The 18,524-nt window shown below is 32.1% G+C and overlaps 4 protein-coding genes across 4 annotated transcripts; 2 read left to right on the forward strand and 2 right to left on the reverse strand.

The window, feature by feature from the left end:
* Positions 1–564: 564 nt before the first annotated feature.
* On the reverse strand, positions 565–3,525 carry LOC111679148 (protein Spindly). The gene is made up of 6 exons (XM_023440659.2): positions 2,914–3,525; positions 2,681–2,846; positions 2,366–2,581; positions 2,159–2,300; positions 1,655–1,753; positions 565–1,598 (listed from the first exon to the last, which is right to left on the reverse strand). The coding sequence occupies exons 1-6, from the start codon at positions 3,439–3,441 to the stop codon at positions 710–712; spliced, it is 2,040 nt and encodes a 679-aa protein (XP_023296427.2). The 5' UTR covers positions 3,442–3,525; the 3' UTR covers positions 565–709.
* A 950-nt stretch (positions 3,526–4,475) lies between these two features.
* On the forward strand, positions 4,476–5,346 carry LOC111679147 (ATP synthase subunit g, mitochondrial). Its single transcript, XM_023440658.2, has 3 exons — positions 4,476–4,520; positions 4,588–4,652; positions 4,792–5,346. The coding sequence occupies exons 2-3, from the start codon at positions 4,613–4,615 to the stop codon at positions 5,049–5,051; spliced, it is 300 nt and encodes a 99-aa protein (XP_023296426.2). The 5' UTR covers positions 4,476–4,520; positions 4,588–4,612; the 3' UTR covers positions 5,052–5,346.
* A 2,684-nt stretch (positions 5,347–8,030) lies between these two features.
* On the reverse strand, positions 8,031–15,197 carry LOC111679155 (protein piwi). The gene is made up of 8 exons (XM_023440665.2): positions 15,046–15,197; positions 14,701–14,864; positions 11,356–12,120; positions 10,814–11,292; positions 10,548–10,751; positions 10,283–10,471; positions 9,087–9,197; positions 8,031–9,029 (listed from the first exon to the last, which is right to left on the reverse strand). The coding sequence occupies exons 2-8, from the start codon at positions 14,809–14,811 to the stop codon at positions 8,141–8,143; spliced, it is 2,748 nt and encodes a 915-aa protein (XP_023296433.2). The 5' UTR covers positions 14,812–14,864; positions 15,046–15,197; the 3' UTR covers positions 8,031–8,140.
* A 1,218-nt stretch (positions 15,198–16,415) lies between these two features.
* Positions 16,416–17,912, forward strand: LOC111679160 (protein ALP1-like). The gene is made up of 3 exons (XM_023440672.2): positions 16,416–16,911; positions 16,986–17,667; positions 17,724–17,912. Exons 1-3 carry the CDS (start codon positions 16,552–16,554, stop codon positions 17,840–17,842), a joined length of 1,161 nt encoding a protein of 386 aa, XP_023296440.2. The 5' UTR covers positions 16,416–16,551; the 3' UTR covers positions 17,843–17,912.
* The last annotated feature ends 612 nt before the right edge of the window (positions 17,913–18,524 follow it).

Here is an 18,524-nt window from a genome sequence, read left to right on the forward strand (position 1 = left end):
CTATAGTCTAGTCTATAGTCTAGTCTATAGTCTAGTCTATAGTCTAGTCTATAGTCTAGTCTATAGTCTAGTCTATAGTCTAGTCTATAGTCTAGTCTATAGTCTAGTCTATAGTCTAGTCTATAGTCTAGTCTGTAGTCTACTCTATAGTCTAGTCTATAGTCTAGTCTATAGTCTAGTCTATAGTATAATCTATAATCTAGTCTATAGTCTAGTCTATAGTCTAATCTATACTCTAGTCTATAGTCTAGTCTATAGTCTAGTCTATAGTCTAGTCTATAGTCTAGTCTATAGTCTAGTCTACAGTCTAGTCTATAGTGTATTCTATAGTCTGACTATACTCTAGTTTATAGTTTAATGAATAGTCTAGTCTATAGTTTAATCTATAGCCTATGTAGACTATTTTTTATTATTTTTTTAAATTGTTAAACTATTTTTAATTTATTTATATTTTATATTCGTTGATCGACATAGTGTTGTAGCGAGTTACTAAAAGCTGGCGAAGAAACTTGGTTTTGATGTTGTAACAAATATAAATTTGTCGAGTGTTTAAACTCTAAAGTATTTATAATCTTATTGCAGTTATTAAGTTTATTAGTTTCATTAAAAAAAGTATAGTTTAAAATATAAAATAAAAAGTCATTATAGAATTGCGAGACATAAAATAAAATAGAAAATTTTCTCAAATACATATTAGAACATTTATAAATCAATCATGTTTAGAACTTACGACAACACGACGTACAACAATGTTAGACTTAGTACGAGATTGTTTGACAGTAGTTTTGCTGTTTACTTTATTTGTAGCAGTTGTAGTAGTAGTAGTGGTAGATTTAGCCTCAATTTTTAGATTTGATGTATGGGCTGTAGCTTTTGTAGGTGATGGAGTGCCAGGACTTAGATTGTGTACAGTATCGGCATTTGAGGAAAATTTAACATTTTTGCCAGAATCCTTAAAAAGCAAATCATTTTGTTTACTTAGTATGGAACGTGCTGGTGGAGCAGTTGATTTTATGCAGGCCTTCTCCAAAGATCTCTGTGAGGGACGCATAGGCGAAGGAGGTTTTGCTGTTAGTTTAGAAAAATTATCCAATGAGGGGCTATCATCTAATTTATTTATGTTATTGTTGTTGTTTTCTTTATCTTCATTATTATTGAGATTATCCTCGAGATTCTTAACAATTGTTGGTTTTTCCTCTTTGATGTTAATTTCATTTATGTCTTTATCAAGTAACTCCTGTTCTAATGTTTTCATTTTATGTTCTTTTGCTAAAGGAGTAACTACTTCAATATTATTGTTATTATTTAACTTATTTTCGGTTTTAATCGTGGGAGTAGTTGTTATTGGGGTGGGTAGAGGACTAGACATTTCTTGTGTTATTGGCAGTTTTGAGGGTGTCATTGATCTACGTTCGACAATGTTATCAAAAGTACTACTTCTACGATTGCTAACTATACGTGGCTTAGCCTCGGCTTGTTCTTTTTCACTGATACTGTATTCTATGGCATGTACGGGTTTAAACTTTATGTTATTTTCCGTTAAAAGATGTTCACGATCTATAAGAATACAGCGTGACTTAAGAGATTCAAAGCGCCATCTGAGGAAAAGAAAACAAATAAAAATGGGATAATAAAACAAAAAATGTTAAATTACCTGGCCATATCTTGTTGGGCATTGCGTAGCTGTTCCTCCAAACTGGCCTTTTGTATGCGTACACTATGCAACTGACTCTTGAGATCCTCCGTTTCTTTTCTACACACAAAGATAGCAATTTGTTATCGTGACAGTAAAACAGCTTTTGTAGTACATAATTTTATAAATATTTACAACTAAACTACATAAATTTGTTTTTAATACATATATTATGAATGTAAGTAAAACTTTAAAAGAGTTTTTTTTTTGGTTTTTTTAAGAAAAAGTTAGATCGTTATATAAAAAAGGAACTTAGTACTTAAAATTAAAGGAAATACATTTTAAAATGTAATTCTGACTATTTTTTGTTTGTTTATGGTTTTAGGTTGCTTAGGACATGCTTGTTATAGGATATTAAAAGTTTAAAGCAAAAAGCGCACGAATGGTAGGGTAATAAAGCTCGACTTTTTGACAAAGTTTCCTATATACTCTACACAAGTTGCAACGCGTTTTGTTAGCTCATACTTGCAGAAACTAAGCATAGAATCAAGAAATAATACGCCTTTATCGTTGGCCATATCCTTAAGGCGATCTTGAGTCCATTTCAGTTGACGTTCAAGGTCTTCATTTTGATTCAGCAAATGACGGACACGTTCATTAAGTTTTTCTAAATGAAAAAAAAGAAGTTCCATTTATAGCATACGTTTGATTTTTTAGTACTATTTTATATACCTTGATATATCTTATCTGCATTACAAAATATGGAACTACAAGCTTCGAGTTCTGTATGCATGGATATATTCTCACGTTTAAGACGTCGTATTTCATGTTCACTTTCATTGTAGATTTTCTTCATTTGCACATAACTTTTCTTTTGAGCTGTTAGCAGTTGCTTCATGGCTTGGCGTTGATCGTCTACTTCAGCAAATAATGAATTTCCTTTGCGTTCTTAAAACATAAAATTATTAAAACAGATCAAATCAGAATCCGTAAATATTTAAAACAATTCAAAAGTTTTATCTTCTGAAGAAACTTTTAACCACTTACCATCATTATCTGGAGCAGCAGACATCATAGCAATTTGAGCATTTGCCTCAGCCAGTTGTTCTTGTGTACTTTCCAGGATTTGTATTTTTTCCTCTAAATCTACACGTTTCGATTGAAGATTTTCTTCCAGACACATAATTTGATCACGCAATATCTCCATATTTTTCTAGAGAAAAAACCGGAAAATTTTTTTATATAATACTAAAAAACCCAAAAACAAAACTATCCATTACCTCACACTCTGCTATGGTTAGAGTATAACGCACAGAACGTTCCTCGAAATCCTCTATCTTTTGCAACAAATCCATATTTTCATTTTCCAAAGCTTGTATACGCATCACATAATCATCGGTTATTTGTGTATCAATTTCCTTGGGTACATGTTCCTTACGCTTAAGAGACTCTTCCAAATCATGTGCAATTTTAGTATTCTCCTCCAGCAATGCATTATAGTCCTGCTGTAGTGTGGTAAAAGATCCTTCCAGTTTGCCATATTTCTTCTTCATATCCAATAATTCAGCTTGAGTTTTATGTAAATCATGTTCAATTTCATTGCTATCAGAATTGGTATATTGCTCGAGTTCTTGCGTTAGGTACGCTTGGGCAGCGGTGGCTGTATCTAGGGAACGCTTTAATTCGTGAATTTTTTGTGTGTCTGCTTCATTTGATTCACGTAAATCCTGAAATCGATCGAATAGTTTACAATACTCTTCGAGCAATTCATCTCGTGAGAAATTAATAATATCGGGATAGTCAACCATTTTTTAAAATACTTATTGTAATTCGTTTTTTTAAATTTTTATTCGCGCATTTATATTCAGAGTCTTGCGCCTGCCTACAAAAACTAACGGCGTCGTTCACTGACATCATTTTATTCCGGCAACAGTGTAAAAACGTCTGCATGCCGGCAATGTTAATGAAATATTTTTCAAATTTTCAACAGTTTGTCTTTAGAAACATTTTTATTTTTAAATTTATAATAGTCAGCGTGTCCAACCATAATATATTTTTCATAATAAAATATAAAATATAAAATATTTTTCATAATAAAGCATTTATCTCGAAAATTCAGGTCTGTCACAGAATTCCATTCCGATCGAAAGTGGAATTATAGGAAAAAACGGTAAAAACTTTTAGAAATAATATCTTAAAACTATTGTCAATTTCGCAATGAAATGTGAAGTGATTTCATTCTAAAAGAGTTGTCATTTGTCTTTTTTGAAGAAGAAAATTAGGAAAGATTCCACTTTCGATCGGAATGAAACTCTGAGACACGCTTGATTACCATGATTCCGTTTTTTTAGGCAATTTATTGTCAAAAAGAATAATTCGTGAAATTTTTGTGTTCGACTTTTTCCGACTTTTCGACTTTTTTCGACCATTTTCGACTTTTTCCGACTATTTTCTACTTTTTCCGACTATTTTCGACTATTTTCGACTATTTTCTACTTTTTCCGACTTTTTTCGACTTTCGGACTTTTTGACTTTTTTCGACTTTTCGACTTATATCGACTCTTTCCGACTTTTTTCGACTTTCCGACTTTTATTTACAAAGTCGACTTTTCGACTTTTTCATAGACGATAGTCGAGTTATCGACTTTTTTGGAACAAAATAGTCGACTTCGACAAAAAGTCGACTGTTCGATTATTCGAAAGTCGATTTATAGAACCATACTTCAAACAGAAGTGTTAGAAGTGCTACCAGAGAAAAACTTGAGTAAATGTTCTCGTACACACTGTTGCCAGATTTGACGATTTTTTAGTTTACTTCATTTCTACACAAATTAACAACACTGTACTACTATTGTGAATTGTTTTTTATTGTGTATTTCGACGACAGGTAATCAGAAAAGTTGCAGAAATTTTTTGGTCTTTTATAATTTTAAAAATTATTTTTTATCTTGTAGAAAATTTGCCAACAAAAAACACAAAATGGCCAGCATCGCTACTAAATCTTCTGGTTTAATCAACAGTAAGTTAAATATTCTATGTAAAAAAAAAACACTTTGCAAACTTAAAACTAACCTTACATTTTTATTATGTAATTTTTGTTCGCCATTTTTCTGTAAGAAAAATTAGTTTCCTAAATTAATGAATTTTCTTAATTTCAGGACTTTTGGTCCAGGCTAGACCCCAATTGGATACCTTCTTGAAATACGCCAAGGTTGAGTTGACCCCACCAACTCCCGCCGACATTCCCGCCATCCGTCAGGGTATTAGCCGTTTGGTAACCGGTGCTCGTACTGGTGCCTACAAGAATGTTTCTGTACGCGAAGCTTGGCTCAACACCTTGGTAACCATGGAAGTTGTTTTCTGGTTCTACATTGGTGAATGCATTGGCAAACGTCACATTGTTGGTTATGATGTTTAAATTGTGAAATCATTGTAATCGAACACAGTTCAATTTAACATCTTCTGTTAAGTCAGCGTGTTTTTTGGAGAAGATAAAACAGAAGTTGTGTTCTAGTTATATTTTTTTCCAATAATAAAGAATTCTATGTTTAGATTTAAAACAAAACAACTACAACAACAAATTTAAATGCTAAATGAAAGTGGCTTTTCGTTATTTCTCGTTGGAGCATTGAATTTTTTCAAAAACAATTTTGTGTGTTAATTTTCATTGTGAATCTAATTCCGATAAAATAAAGCATTACACAAAAACAAAATATAACTGGTGTGATTAAATTTGTTAAATACTTTTTAAGCCTTAAATAGTTTACAAAACAATTGTTAAGTTTCTTCATTGAAAGCTTAAATATGCGCATATTTAAGACTACTGCGGATTCAAAATGTTTCATTCATTTTGTTCAATTTAAACTATGTCTGCTAATAGAGCGAAAACGAAAGCTTTTTTTGAAAGAAAGCTTTTTGATGAAAAACTGATTTTTAAATAAGTTTTTTTTTAGGAATAATAAACTTTTTGATGAAAAAGCTCAGGAATTATAGTCTTCACAAGATTGTTTATATAAAAATCGTCTAAAAAAGAGCTTTTAGATTAGAAAAGTATACTTTTTATGGCAACGTGGACATAAGTGTGGTTCTTGAAGAAAGAAAGCTTTTAAATTACAAGTTTCTTTTTGGTGATAGCTAATGGCGTAAAGCTTTTGAAAAAAATAAGCTTTTAATGGATTGATTCTATTAAAAATTGTCTAAAAGAGCTTTTTGATTAGAAAAGTATACTTTTTAAGCTTTCTTAAAGAAAGAAAGCTTTTTAATTACAAGTTCTGGTGATAGATAATGGCGCAAAGAGCTTTGGATAAAAGAAAGCTTTTTGATAAAAAGCTGAGAAACTATAGCCATTACAAGATTGTTCATATAAAAGTTGTCCATTAAAGGGCTTTTTAATAAGACAGTGATACTGCTCTTAGATGACGTAACCTGAAACTATCACCAGCGAAATCTTCAGCTACACTTTTCACCACCTGGACGAAGGAGGTAAACTTGAACCTAGGCGTCGTAGTCGATGGAAACCAAATTCCGACTGTGAACCACCCAAAGATTTTGGGGGTCACCTTTGACAGCCTGTTTACTTCCTCAGCTCATGCTACTGCAATTACGCACAAATTGCGAAGTAGAAACAAGGTCCTCAAAGCGCTAGCCGGAAGCACCTGAGGAATGGCTACCTATAAAACAATTGGCCGGTCAGTGGTCAATTATGCTGCTCCAGTGTGGTCTCCATCGCTGAGTGATACCCAGTGGAGAAATATTCAAAGCTGCCAAAATGCCGTCCCAAATATATGCCCATCTTGTGGACAGGGTCCCCATAATACCCACCACATATTCAACTGTCCAGCCCACCCTACTTCACTTAGCCCAATGGATTTATGGACTAACCCCATTGAAGTAGCCCAATTTCTTGGCTAGGACCTAAATACAGAACCCCCGGATTAAAATTGTATAGTTTAAGCTGTTACATCAACATGACAAGTTACTTTTTGGTGATAGATAATGGTGTAAAGAGCTTTTTAAAAAAAATAATTTTTTTGATGAAAAGCTTAGAAACACTATAGCTAGTACAAGATTGTTCATATAAAAGTTGTCTAAAAAAGAGCTTTTTGATAAGAAAATTATATTTTTAATGGATTGTTTACACAAAAATTGTCTAAAAAGGAGCTTTAAGATTAGAAAAGTAATCTTCTTATGGAAACGTGGACAAAAGTAAGATTCTTGAAGAAAGCTTTTTAAAGACAAGTATCTTGTTGGTGATAAATAAAGACGTATAGAACTTTTGAAAAATGAAAGCTTTTTGATGAAAAGCTTAGAAATTATAGCCTGTACAAAATTGTTCATATAAAAGTTGTCTAAAAAAGAGCTTTTTGATAAGAAAATTATACTTTTAAAAGATTATTTGTATAAAAATTGTCTAAAAAGAGCTTTTAGATTAGAAAAGTATACTTCTTATGGAAACGTGGACAAAAGTAAGATTCTTGAAGAAAGAAAGGTTTTTAAAGACAAGTATCTTGTTGGTGTTAAATAACGATGTAAAGAGCTTTTGAAAAATGAAAGCTTTATGATGAAAAGCTTAGAAATTATAGCCAGTACAAGATTGTTCATATAAAAGTTGTCTAAAAAAGAGCTTTTTGATAAGAAAATTATACTTTTAATAGATTATTTAAAATTTATGTAAAAAAAGAGCTTTTAGATTAGAAAAGTATACTTTTTATGAAAACGTGAACAAAATTATGATTCTTGGAGAAAGAAAGCTTTTTTAATGACAAGCATCTTTTTAGTGACAGATAATGGCGTAAAGAGCTTTTTGTTAAGAAAAAGTATACTCTTTTAAAGAAATGTGGACGAAAGTAAGATTTTTGGAGAAAGCTTTTTAATGAAAAGTAGTTTTTTGCTGATAGATTGTGGTGTAAAAAGATCTTTTGCAAAAAAAGCTCTTCTTGATGAAATGTATCCTTTTTTCCGATAAAAATTGATATTTACACAAAAATATATATTGTTTTTATTTCATAAATTCATTAAGACAAAAAACAGTTCTTTTTTTTAATAAAGTAAAAATATTGAAATTGAAAAGTTAGCTTTTTTAAGATATAAAAATTTAAATTCAAAATATTAGTATTATTATTGTTGTTAGGAAATAACACAAATATTAAATCTAAATAACTAACTAGTGAAATTATTAATATGTGTATTTAAAAATTTTATGAAATTAATGTAATTTCGAGAAATTTTCAAACTAAGTTACTTGTATAAAAAAAAAAACAAACAAATGCTTATTAAAGTGTTTCTTTTCTTTCTACAAATTTTGTTGAAAAACTTAATATGTATACAAAAAAGTTAGCAATGCTTTTTGTATTTAAAGCATTATAATAATTTCTTTTAAATTAAACGCAGACAGAAAAAAACGGTTTGTTTTAAACACTAAAATAAACTAAAATATAAGAAACTTAACTTATTTTTAATAAAAACTAAAACTAAACGACAAAAAAAAGAAAGAAAGAAACGAATTTCTTACAAATAATAAAGTTTCTTTTCTAAAGCATTCTGTGGTGGTTGGAAGAGACTGGAACCCACTAAAGTGGCCAATTTTTTGGCATATTGACACACAGCCGGTACTCGCGTAGTACCCGACCAATTATAATACAAATGTGTCATTTTATAGGTTAACAATTGCATTTGATCTGGTTTCAAACGTATGGTACTATAGACTACATTATAACTAGTGGGCGAGACAGTACCCTGACGTACTGATTGTGAAACTAAATAGAAATCATAACGCTCGGGTAGAGTAACTACATCATCCACCACAGTACCGGGTGGAGGATTGTGACCACGTGCAAATAGGCGGGTATTTATTGATTTCGTTACTACAACATAGGCAAACATGGGCGGTTTTTCAGCTTTAGCTCTCTTGTACTCTTGTTCTAATTTCTCCACAATATCTTTAACTTCATGTTCGTACAATTGTTTCAAAGAACCCTCACTGACACCATCACGATAGAAAAGTATACGATTGGGTAAGGCATCATGTTCTTTTTTGTATTGACGCAATGCTTTTGTCATCATGGGCCACAAGCTATTGGCTAAAACATCATGTGAACTACACTCGGCTACTGTACTATAGAATGTGGCATTTGATTTTAAATCCATGGTGGCTACTAAGGCACCAAATGCTTTAGAACGATCTCTTGAACTTTTTGCCACATCATAACCGATAGTCATTAAACCTTTTAGCGGTATATCAATCATCCAGGGTGTGTAGCCTAATTTACAATTGATTTGTATGGCGACTTTGGTGGCAATGCTCATAAGACCTTTAGGATTACTGGCGGATTTTTGTGTTATAACCTGAGTGGGTACGCTGCGTTCGAGGCAACTTTTCTTTTTAATGGAGGCATATCTAGAGAAAGATTTAAAGTTAGTTTTCCGTTTATACAAGTAATAGGTTCTGTTTTACCTTTCAGCCATATTGTTTGGCACCAGGCACATAATTAATTGTGGATCTTGACGGCAACAATCTTCCATGGCTTGTATGTAACTGTGGGTGCGATCATCGTATATAATAACTCTGGAATTGAAAAATATAATTTTGTTCAAAATAAAAAAGCTCGATTAGCTTTTTATGAAAAATAACTTTTTGGCAAAGAGATTTTTGATAAAAAAGATTTTAAAAAAAGCTTTTTTTTTAGTGAAAAAGAGCTTTTTAGTGAAAATGATCTTTTTAGTTAAAAATATATTTTTAGTGAAAAAGAGCTTTTCAGTGAAAAATAGTTTTTTAGTGAAAAGGATATTTTTAGGGAAAAAGAGCTTTTTGGTGAAAAAGAGATTTTGAGTGAAAAAGAGCTTTTTAGTGAAAAAGAGCTTTTTAGTGAAAAATAGCTTTTGTAGTGAAAAAGAGCTTTTTAGTAAAAATAGCTTTTTAGTGAAAAAGAGCTTTTTAGTGAAAAATAGCTTTTGTAGAGAAAAAGAGCTTTTTAGTGAAAAATAGCTTTTTATTGAAAATGATATTATTAATGAAAAAGAGCTTTTTAGTGAAAAATAGCTTTTGTAGTGAAAAAGAGTTTATTAGTGAAAAATAGCTTTTTATTGAAAATGATATTATTAATGAAAAAGAGCTTTTTAGTAAATAAGAGCTTTTTAGTGAAAAATAGCTTTTTAGTGAAAAACAGCTTTTTAGTGAAAAATAGCTTTTTAGTGAAAAATAGCTTTTTAGTAAAAAATAGCTTTTTAGTGAAAAATTGCTTTTTAGTGAAAGAGAGCATTTTAGTGAAAAAGAGCTTTTTTGTAAAAATAGCTATTTGTTTAAAATAGCTTTTTTGTAAAAATAGCTTTTTGTTAAAAAAGAATGCTTTCTTACGAAAATGTGCTTTTTCAAGGCAATATGAAATTTTGGTGAAAAAAGCTTTTAGGAGCAAGTTTATTTTTGAACATCTTGGTTGAAAATGTTTATTTGGTAAAAGAGCTTTTTGGTAAAAAATTAATATTTGTAAATGAAAGCTTTAAAGCTTTAAATTAACCAAAGTTATTTTGTATAAAAAAGCTTTTTCGAAGAATAAATAACGTTTCAAAATTTTCTTTTGTTTTTAGCTTTTTAATGAAAAAAAAACTTTTTGTGAAATGAAAATATCCTTTGAAACATAAGAAATTACTTACTCTCTTGGTCTTTCCATTTGCATTTGCATGCCATTCGCGGCACGCAGTAAAGATTCCACAAAATTGCGCAATTCGCGAGCATTGCGTGAGGTAGCAATAACACACCAACGATTTAAACCGCGTGAAGGTGTAGTAAACATGCCTATGCGGCAATGTCTAGTCCAGTCAGCTTGTTCACCAGAAGGTTCCCTAGAAAAACATAGAAAAAAATAAACATCATTACATTTCAAAATAATAAAATTATTGTTTTTTCTTTTTCCATTACTTTCTATGATCACGAAAAACGATTTTTTGTTGATCCAATATACGACCCTCAACCTCAACTAAACGATCATCCAATTGCATATTCCATTCATTTAAAATTTTAACACTATCCTCGGTTTGTTGCAAACGTCTATTGAATATTTTCAAACGATCAATACGACGATCTGGATTCATGCGCGTATGATCGGCTAAAGCACGCATGAGACTGGAATATAAATTGTTTATTATTATTATTTGAAAAGGAGACTTTAAAAGTTTCCAACTTACCGGAAATTATTGCGCATACTATCATCTAAACCTGTGGCACGACACAATTCTGGAATTAAAATAACCACCTCTTTCTCGCCACCACGCACTGAACGTTCTTTTGATTTAGACAGCAGTAAAGGTTGTCCCGGATCTTTAATGCGTAAATTATATCTTTTGTAATAATAATCGAGAAATGAGACACATTCACCTTTCATACTAAATGTTTCTTTGGGTGTCTTTTGGAAATCAATATCATTAATGCGATATGTTTTATTGTTGTAATCGGTTAAAACCGTTAAACCAATAACATGACGTTTAAAGTCTTCCCGAAAGTCACCTGAACTGCGATCGAAACAACGCTTGAAAATGTCATAAACAGTTTCAGTGCGCATTACTTTGTGGGCAATTTCGGCACATAATAAAATATCCTTTTCATGCTGACGTATAGAAGTTTGATAGCCCGGCCAGAGCTGCATATGATGCTCACGTATGTCAATCTAAAATTATGAAAAATAAATTAAAAATTGTTTTATTTTCTTTTTAATTTTATTACGCCTTACCTTGGCTATGGGATCATAAAAATTACGTCCCACTAATTGCAGTTTTAACCCCTCCATAGAACGTCTTAGAATTAAATTTAAAATTTGCAACGATTGCCATTCTGTCATGGAAATGAGACCTACATATTTGATTGTTATAACATAATTTTCTCCCTGCCGGGATTTTGTGTGTAAAATAGTTTGTTCTTCACGTAGTTTAATGGTGGTGAATAGTTTTGTGCCATCATATAGATAGCCACCCAATTTGGAACGATGCTCTGATAGAATGCCACTCTTTAAACGTTTCAATTCGATGGTGGGTGAAAAACTAACATGATATTGATATAATCTCCAGGTGGGTGTAGTTTTCAAACGGAAATAATTTGTTTGCAGTACAACTCTTGTGCCCTGAACACCAACTTTGCTAACAACATCTGATGGTTTTGTATGAACTAATGAAACTTCATAGCGATTATTGCGATCTCTACGTTGATCGCCACCTCCACGTTGATCGACACCTCCACGTTCATCGGCACCTCCACGTTCATCGAGACCTCCACGATATTCACCGCCTGCTCTACTAGCTAAGGGTGGAACAGCTTCTCTAAAGGCTGCTTGTGAGGTTGTTGGTCTTTCATCCCGTCGATCTCGTCTCTCATCATATTCACGTTTCTGTGACGATGATCGTGAATGATCTTCGGGTGAATCACGCGGTTCACGTTTAACGGAACTTAATCTAGAGCGATCTTCTGTGGAATCTCTTTCTCTTTTGTAAATTTTTGGTCTCTAATAAAACAAAAATGTAGGAGAAAGTTTAATTGCGGTTATATAAAAAAAGGCAAACAAAATTTGTCATTAAAGGTTAAATTTATTTGTTCTATTAAAGATATATATTTATGGCACTAAACGTATTTTCAATATAAACAACATACACCAGATTCAGTGGGTGTCGATTGAAGAGTTAACTGCATATAGAAGTCGTCAATAACACTTTTTACCACCTGGTCGAAGTAAACCTAAACCTTGGCATCGTGGTCGATGGAGCCCAAATTCTGACAGTGCACCACCCAACAATATTGGGTTTCACATTTGATAGCCTCTTCACTTCCTCAGTTCACGCCACTGCAATCACGCACAATTTGCGAAGAAAAAATAAGGTCCTCAAAGGTCTAGCGCTGTTGGCTACATATAAAACGATTGATCGGTCAGTGATTAATTATGCTGCTCCAGTGTAGTCACCTTCGCTCAGTGATACCCAGTGGAGAAACATTAAAAGCTGGCAAAATGCTGCCCTAAGGACGGTAACGGGCTACCTACAAATTACAACTGAACATAGATGGTGCCATCGCCAACGAATGTCCTGCATGTGATCAGGGCTCTCATGACACCCACCACATTATTCAACTCAGCCAACCCTACTTCACTCTTTTCAATGGATTTATGGACACATCCAGTTGAAGTAGGCCAATTTTAAGGCCTGCACATTTTTTTAGAACCCACCAATTAGATTATTGTAGATTATAGAGATCAATCCAATGGGTCATGCATATAACTACATATAAACGAAGGTCCATTCTGATATGCCGCAGTGGAGCTTTAAACTGTTTAAACTTTAAGCTCGCAAAAGGGAACAAACACCTGGGAAATAATTGTCCTGAATATTTTTTCTGGGGATCAACTTTGTTTCCTCCTGTAGGTGATGTTTTGAGGTAACAACCCTTTTATAGTTTTATAGACTCATAGGAGGCTGCCACCTTAAGCAAAAATTGACCTCCGTTCGCATGGCCCATTACATTCACTGCAATTAAGCTTTCACATCGCGACAAGATATCTACCCTTCGTGAAGGTTAGTGGGTTGTTGTTGTAAGAGGTCAGCTGCGACTGGATGTTCTTCCTTGAGGAAAAAACGACCGGATGATATAGCTGTTGTTAAGTTAACAATATTTGGCCGATTGAGAATCGGGTCGTTCCGGAGCGGAGGTATAATTGTCTTCGTAACGAGGGTAGTATATTAATATGGTTTGCATATAATGAAAAGTCCAGAAGCCACAAGATTAAGAAAACATTGATATATTGCTTTGTTTATGGGCAACAGCTGACAGCAAATCTTTTAGGTTAAGATTATTTATGTTTTGAACTATAAACTTTAAAGTTTTGCTTTTGGTAGGTATTGAATTTGAAAACTGTTTAATCAACAATGGCAGTCAAGTATTGGAATATTTTTGCACTTATGTTATCGATATTCATATATCCCGTCAGCATGATCCATGAGATTCATTGCACTTAAGCCTTAACATTGCGACAAAATGACTACCCTTTGTGAAGAGTAGTAAGATAGTATGGTTTGTATAAGACCGTCAACATGGTCCATGAGATTCATTGAACTTAAGCCTTCACATCGCGACAAGATGACTTCTCTTCGTGAGGGATAGTGGGTTAATATGGTTTGCATATAAATAAAACTCCAAAAGTCACGAGATTAAGAATATATTGATATATTTAAAAACCACAACTTTTATCAAGTATTTATGTTTCAGTTGATTTAAAAACTGCCGTTACTTAAATTATTTTGTTTACATTTTTAGTGGTCGAACCAAAGCTGGATAATTTAATATTATAAACATTGTGTTAGTTTTTTTTATATTATGAATACCAGAAGAAAATCATGCTTTTTCTATTTTTAGAAATTGAAATTTTTCATGCCTGTCTTAAACATTAAACAAAAGTACAGTTGCATATTGTTTCATAGGGATTTGCTGTTGCAAAGTGTTTATTCAGCATATTTTATATCGTAAATATAAGTGTTTTTTTAAACATAAACAAAAAGTAAGAACCCAGCAGTTCGACGGGACAGTCCCGAAATGATCACTTAACCTACCACATGTGGTGGCCCCTAGCCACCTGACTACCCAGGTGACCCACCATTTTAACATGGGGTTGTCCTACGAGGAAGTCAATCGTCACTCTACACCCTACAAAGAGACAGTAAAGAGATGATTGCCTCCGCTCTCGCTTACAAAGGGGACACTAAAGTGACGACTGTCGGGCGTAGTCGACCATAATACTCTACAACAGTTATTAGAGAAAATAATATTAGAATGTTTATTTTGAAAATTGAATTCCGCGACAATTGAATGATTATTTATTCATTACAATGAACTAATACTCTAATTAAGTTCTATATATCTGAACTGAAACTAATTCTGAAACTCTGCAGAGTTAGCACTAAATTTTGGCGTTTTTCCCCCCAAAACTATCAATTGACAGTATTGTTGAAAATACTTGTCTAAAATAACGGGACTATCAAATTTCCTATTTTTTCTGTAAGAGAAAATATATGCATATGTAAAAAGAATAAACACTTACCGGTTCTTCTGTGTATGAAGGTTCGCGAGGACGACGTGAAGAACTGCTAGCCTCCGATGAATGATACTCACGCGAAGGACGGCGACGACCACGATTTTGATCGTCTGACATGTTGTATCCAATTTGCGTTTACAAAATGTTTGATGCAATCAGAATTATTAAACCTGAAATGCAATACTTTTTTATAAAAAAAATTTTTTCACCAGTAAAATCTTTACAACAACACAACACACTACTACTAGACCACAACAAAAAAGCACGCTGCTTGCTTAATGATTAACAACAGCATAATCAAACAAAACATTAGCACTTTTAAATTAACATAATTGAGAATATTTTTAATACCTTAAACAAATATTTATTCCATATGGCGGCAATTGTTTTAAATTAAATATTTTATTAATAAATATTTAAAATTGTCAATTTTTAATACACGATTATGTTGATTTGATTTCTCAACAACTTCAACGTATGCTTCTTCTTCGGCAAATAAGAAGTGAAAAGAAAAAATGGCAATAATATGCTAAAAACAAAATTACGATACACACAGTTGTTCTTTTAAGTAGTAAAAAAGTAAATAATAATTGAAAATAAACAAAAAACTGTAAAATTTGTTTTATTTTGAATAATTATAAGAAAAATTACTGTAAAATTATGAAAAAATGTTGAAAAATTAATTTGTATAATTAAACAATATATAGTGCCGGTCCACACTAGGAAATTTTCGTATAGAAACTTTTTCTTAATTGAAGTTTCCTAAATGTCCACACATAGATACTTTCATTTTAGAAACTACGTATGAATTGCATTGATTTGTTGTTGTAAGAATGAGAAGAATAATAAAACAAAACAAGTTTCGTGAGTACGAGAAACTAGGGTTCTATAAATCGACATTCGAATAATCGAACAATCGACTTTTTGTCGAAAAAAGTCGAAAAGTCGAAGTCGACTATTTTGTTCCAAAAAAGTTGATAGCTCGACTGTCGTATATGAAAAAAGTCGAAAAGTCGACTTTGTAAATAAAAGTCGTAAAGTCGAAAAAGTCGGAAAGAGTCGAAAAAAGTCGAAAAGTCGAAAAAAATCGAAAAAGCCGGAAAACATCGAAAAGTCTGAAAAAGTCGAATAAAGTCGGAAAAAAACGAAAAAAGTCGGAAAAAGTCGAAAGAAGTCGAAAATAGTCGGAAAAAGTCGAAAATAGAAAGAAGTCGAAAAAACTCAAAAAGTCGGAAAGTCGACTATTTATACAGTATTAAAAGTCGAAAAATCGACTTTTAATTAAATGAAAAAAGTTGAAAAATCGACTTTTAACTAAATGCAAAAAGAAGAAGACTTTTTTCGACTTTTTCCGATTTTTCAACTTTTTCCGACTTTTTTCGACTTTTTCCGATTTTTACCGACTTTTCGACTTTTTTCGACTCTTTCCGACTTTTCGACTTTTTTCGACTTTTATTTTCAAAGTCGACTTTTCGACTTTTTTCATAGACGATAGTCGAGTTATCGACTTTTTTGTAACAAAATATTCAACTTCGACTTTTCGACTTTTTTCGACAAAAAGTCGATTGTTCGATTATTCGAAAGTCGATTTATAGAACCCTATTTCCTAGTGTGGACCGGCAGATACTATCTTTAAATACTACCTTTTAAACCTACTCTTCATATTTTGCTACTTATCTCAATTCTTCTTTTTCCGGTTTATTATTGTGAATGATTTTTTATATATAAACAAACAAAACGATCCAACTTCACAAAATATACGAAAAAAAACTAAACGTTCAATGAAAAATTAAATAAAATTCCATTTATTCGCTATTTATTGACATTATTATAATTCTCGAACATAACTAATATATCATGGAATTACAATTATATGAAAACTTTCAATATGATCTACACGAACTGAATATATTTCAAGAATTCCTTAACATGGAGAGCATTATTAAACGTATTGAAACTAGTAGACAATTTAATAGATTGTGTGTATCTAAGAAAATGAAAAAGCGGGGAAGACGTTTTAATCCTCTAATGGATTTAACAGAATCCCATTTTCGCCGCAGCTATAGATTTAGTAAGGAGAATATGAGACGCTTGTTGGAAATGTTAAAGGACGATTTGGAAGTAGAGCAGCAGAATGGTGAGCGAAAGGAAAGGAAAAATCAAGTACCAATAGAAAATCAAATTATGGCAGCCATACGTTATTGGGGTGGGACTGAGGTAGGAAGTGTAAAAATTTGCTTGATTTCAAAAATTGAAACGATATCTTGTAAGAAACTTTTTTATATTTCCAGCATTCCGAAATTACTGCTCGCGTACATGGTGTTTCATTTCGAACTCTATTAAAGATCAGTAAACGAGTAGCAGAAGCTTTATCCTTTAAAGCATCTCGCTATATACGCATGCCTTGCCTGCTGTTAGAAAAGGAAAAAGTTACCAAATCATTTTACGACTTGGCCCATATGCCTCAAGTTATTGGTGCTGTAACTCATACAAAAGTAAAATGTAAACGTTCTAACGTTGACAATGAAACATCCACTAAATCCGATGATATTCTACACATACAAATTGTAACCGATGCAGATTTAAAGATACGTGATCTAGATTGTCGTTTTCAAATGCCAGCAATGGGATATAATAAGTTAACAGCGGCAGATATTTTTGCTCAGACACGTATTAAGGAGCGTTTCGAACAAAATGAATTTCGTGGTCGTCTTTTATTGGGAGATGATTCGATGAAGTGTACATCTTATCTCTATACACCAGTAACATGTGCCATATCATTGGCTGAACAGGCTTTTAATAATGCCCAACGTTTGACTTACGAACCGGCTAGATTTTGTCTTAATCTCTGGCGTCAACGTTTTGCTATATTGGACAATGAATTATATGGTTCATCTTCTACAAATCGTCATGTTATTGTGGCTTTAGTCTTATTGCATAACATGGCTATAGAATGGCGTGATTCCTCATTGGGTGAGTATATTTTAGTTAATACAAATCTTTAATTTTATAAATTTCATTTTTTTCAGATGAATTTAACAAACTAAAACCTTATAGCTGCTCTTCCACATTGGATACTTCAAAAACTTCAGATGATCGTGGTCGTAGTGAATTTATTAAAAATCATTTTTATCCTTTACTACATTAAAAGGTGTAAATAAGAAATAAAACGAAAAAACGCAAGATCCTAATAATTATTGGTATTTATTTTACAATGGGTAAGCTAGATATCACGATCCTACTACTTTAGAATAGTTGCTTCCATATAAAAATTGTAACCCTGTTTTTAATAAAAAAAACTCCTACTTTTTCTATTTCAGAATAAAATTTTAAACTTTATTTGCTTAAAAACAAGCACAAAGAATTCCTTAAACTTGAATCGGTATTATTGCAACAAAACTGGAGTTTAGTATAAATATTTCCTGTGTATTTTCCAAAGAATTTCCATAACAAAGGTAAATAATTTTTGTAGTTAATTAAATCCTTATCAGTCTTGTTTAAATAATAGTAAAATTGAATTAGCGTTCCTTAAATTTTAAAGAAGTTATAGTCGATTTAATGCTTTCGACATAAAAAGCAATTTTTGAAGGAAAGTATGAGTGATCTCGAAATAATCACGTTTTTCAATTTAAACGTGATTATTTCGAGACTAAACGTTTAAACGTGTTTTGACGAAATTATAATGACCAAAAACATCGATTTTTGTTGGAAAGTATTAATGATTACAGTTCAGTTCTAGTTCAGTTCTAGTTCAGTTCTAGTTCAGTTCTAGTTCAGTTCTAGTTCAGTTCTAGTTCAGTTCTAGTTCAGTTCTAGTTCAGTTCTAGTTC

This window comes from Lucilia cuprina, chromosome 2 (assembly GCF_022045245.1).
Source record: "Lucilia cuprina isolate Lc7/37 chromosome 2, ASM2204524v1, whole genome shotgun sequence".
In the NCBI taxonomy this organism is placed as follows: domain Eukaryota; kingdom Metazoa; phylum Arthropoda; class Insecta; order Diptera; family Calliphoridae; genus Lucilia; species Lucilia cuprina.

What these genes read in the sequence shown, in the direction of transcription:
- LOC111679155 (XM_023440665.2), bottom strand. Translation starts at nt 14,811, where the DNA reads ATGTCAGACGATCAAAATCGTGGTCGTCGCCGTCCTTCGCGTGAGTAT. An exon ending in TTTATGATCCCATAGCCAAG is followed by an intron (nt 11,293 to 11,355) that starts GTAAGGCGTAAT and finishes TCATAATTTTAG; the next exon opens with ATTGACATACGTGAGCATCA. An exon ending in CCAAACAATATGGCTGAAAG is followed by an intron (nt 9,030 to 9,086) that starts GTAAAACAGAAC and finishes ATCTTTCTCTAG; the next exon opens with ATATGCCTCCATTAAAAAGA.
- LOC111679160 (XM_023440672.2), top strand. Translation starts at nt 16,552, where the DNA reads ATGGAATTACAATTATATGAAAACTTTCAATATGATCTACACGAACTG. An exon ending in GTTATTGGGGTGGGACTGAG is followed by an intron (nt 16,912 to 16,985) that starts GTAGGAAGTGTA and finishes TTATATTTCCAG; the next exon opens with CATTCCGAAATTACTGCTCG. An exon ending in ATGGCGTGATTCCTCATTGG is followed by an intron (nt 17,668 to 17,723) that starts GTGAGTATATTT and finishes CATTTTTTTCAG; the next exon opens with ATGAATTTAACAAACTAAAA.
- LOC111679148 (XM_023440659.2), bottom strand. Translation starts at nt 3,441, where the DNA reads ATGGTTGACTATCCCGATATTATTAATTTCTCACGAGATGAATTGCTC. An exon ending in TGCTGCTCCAGATAATGATG is followed by an intron (nt 2,582 to 2,680) that starts GTAAGTGGTTAA and finishes TTATGTTTTAAG; the next exon opens with AACGCAAAGGAAATTCATTA. An exon ending in TCTATGCTTAGTTTCTGCAA is followed by an intron (nt 1,754 to 2,158) that starts GTATGAGCTAAC and finishes CTTTGTGTGTAG; the next exon opens with AAAAGAAACGGAGGATCTCA.
- LOC111679147 (XM_023440658.2), top strand. Translation starts at nt 4,613, where the DNA reads ATGGCCAGCATCGCTACTAAATCTTCTGGTTTAATCAACA. An exon ending in ATCTTCTGGTTTAATCAACA is followed by an intron (nt 4,653 to 4,791) that starts GTAAGTTAAATA and finishes TCTTAATTTCAG; the next exon opens with GACTTTTGGTCCAGGCTAGA.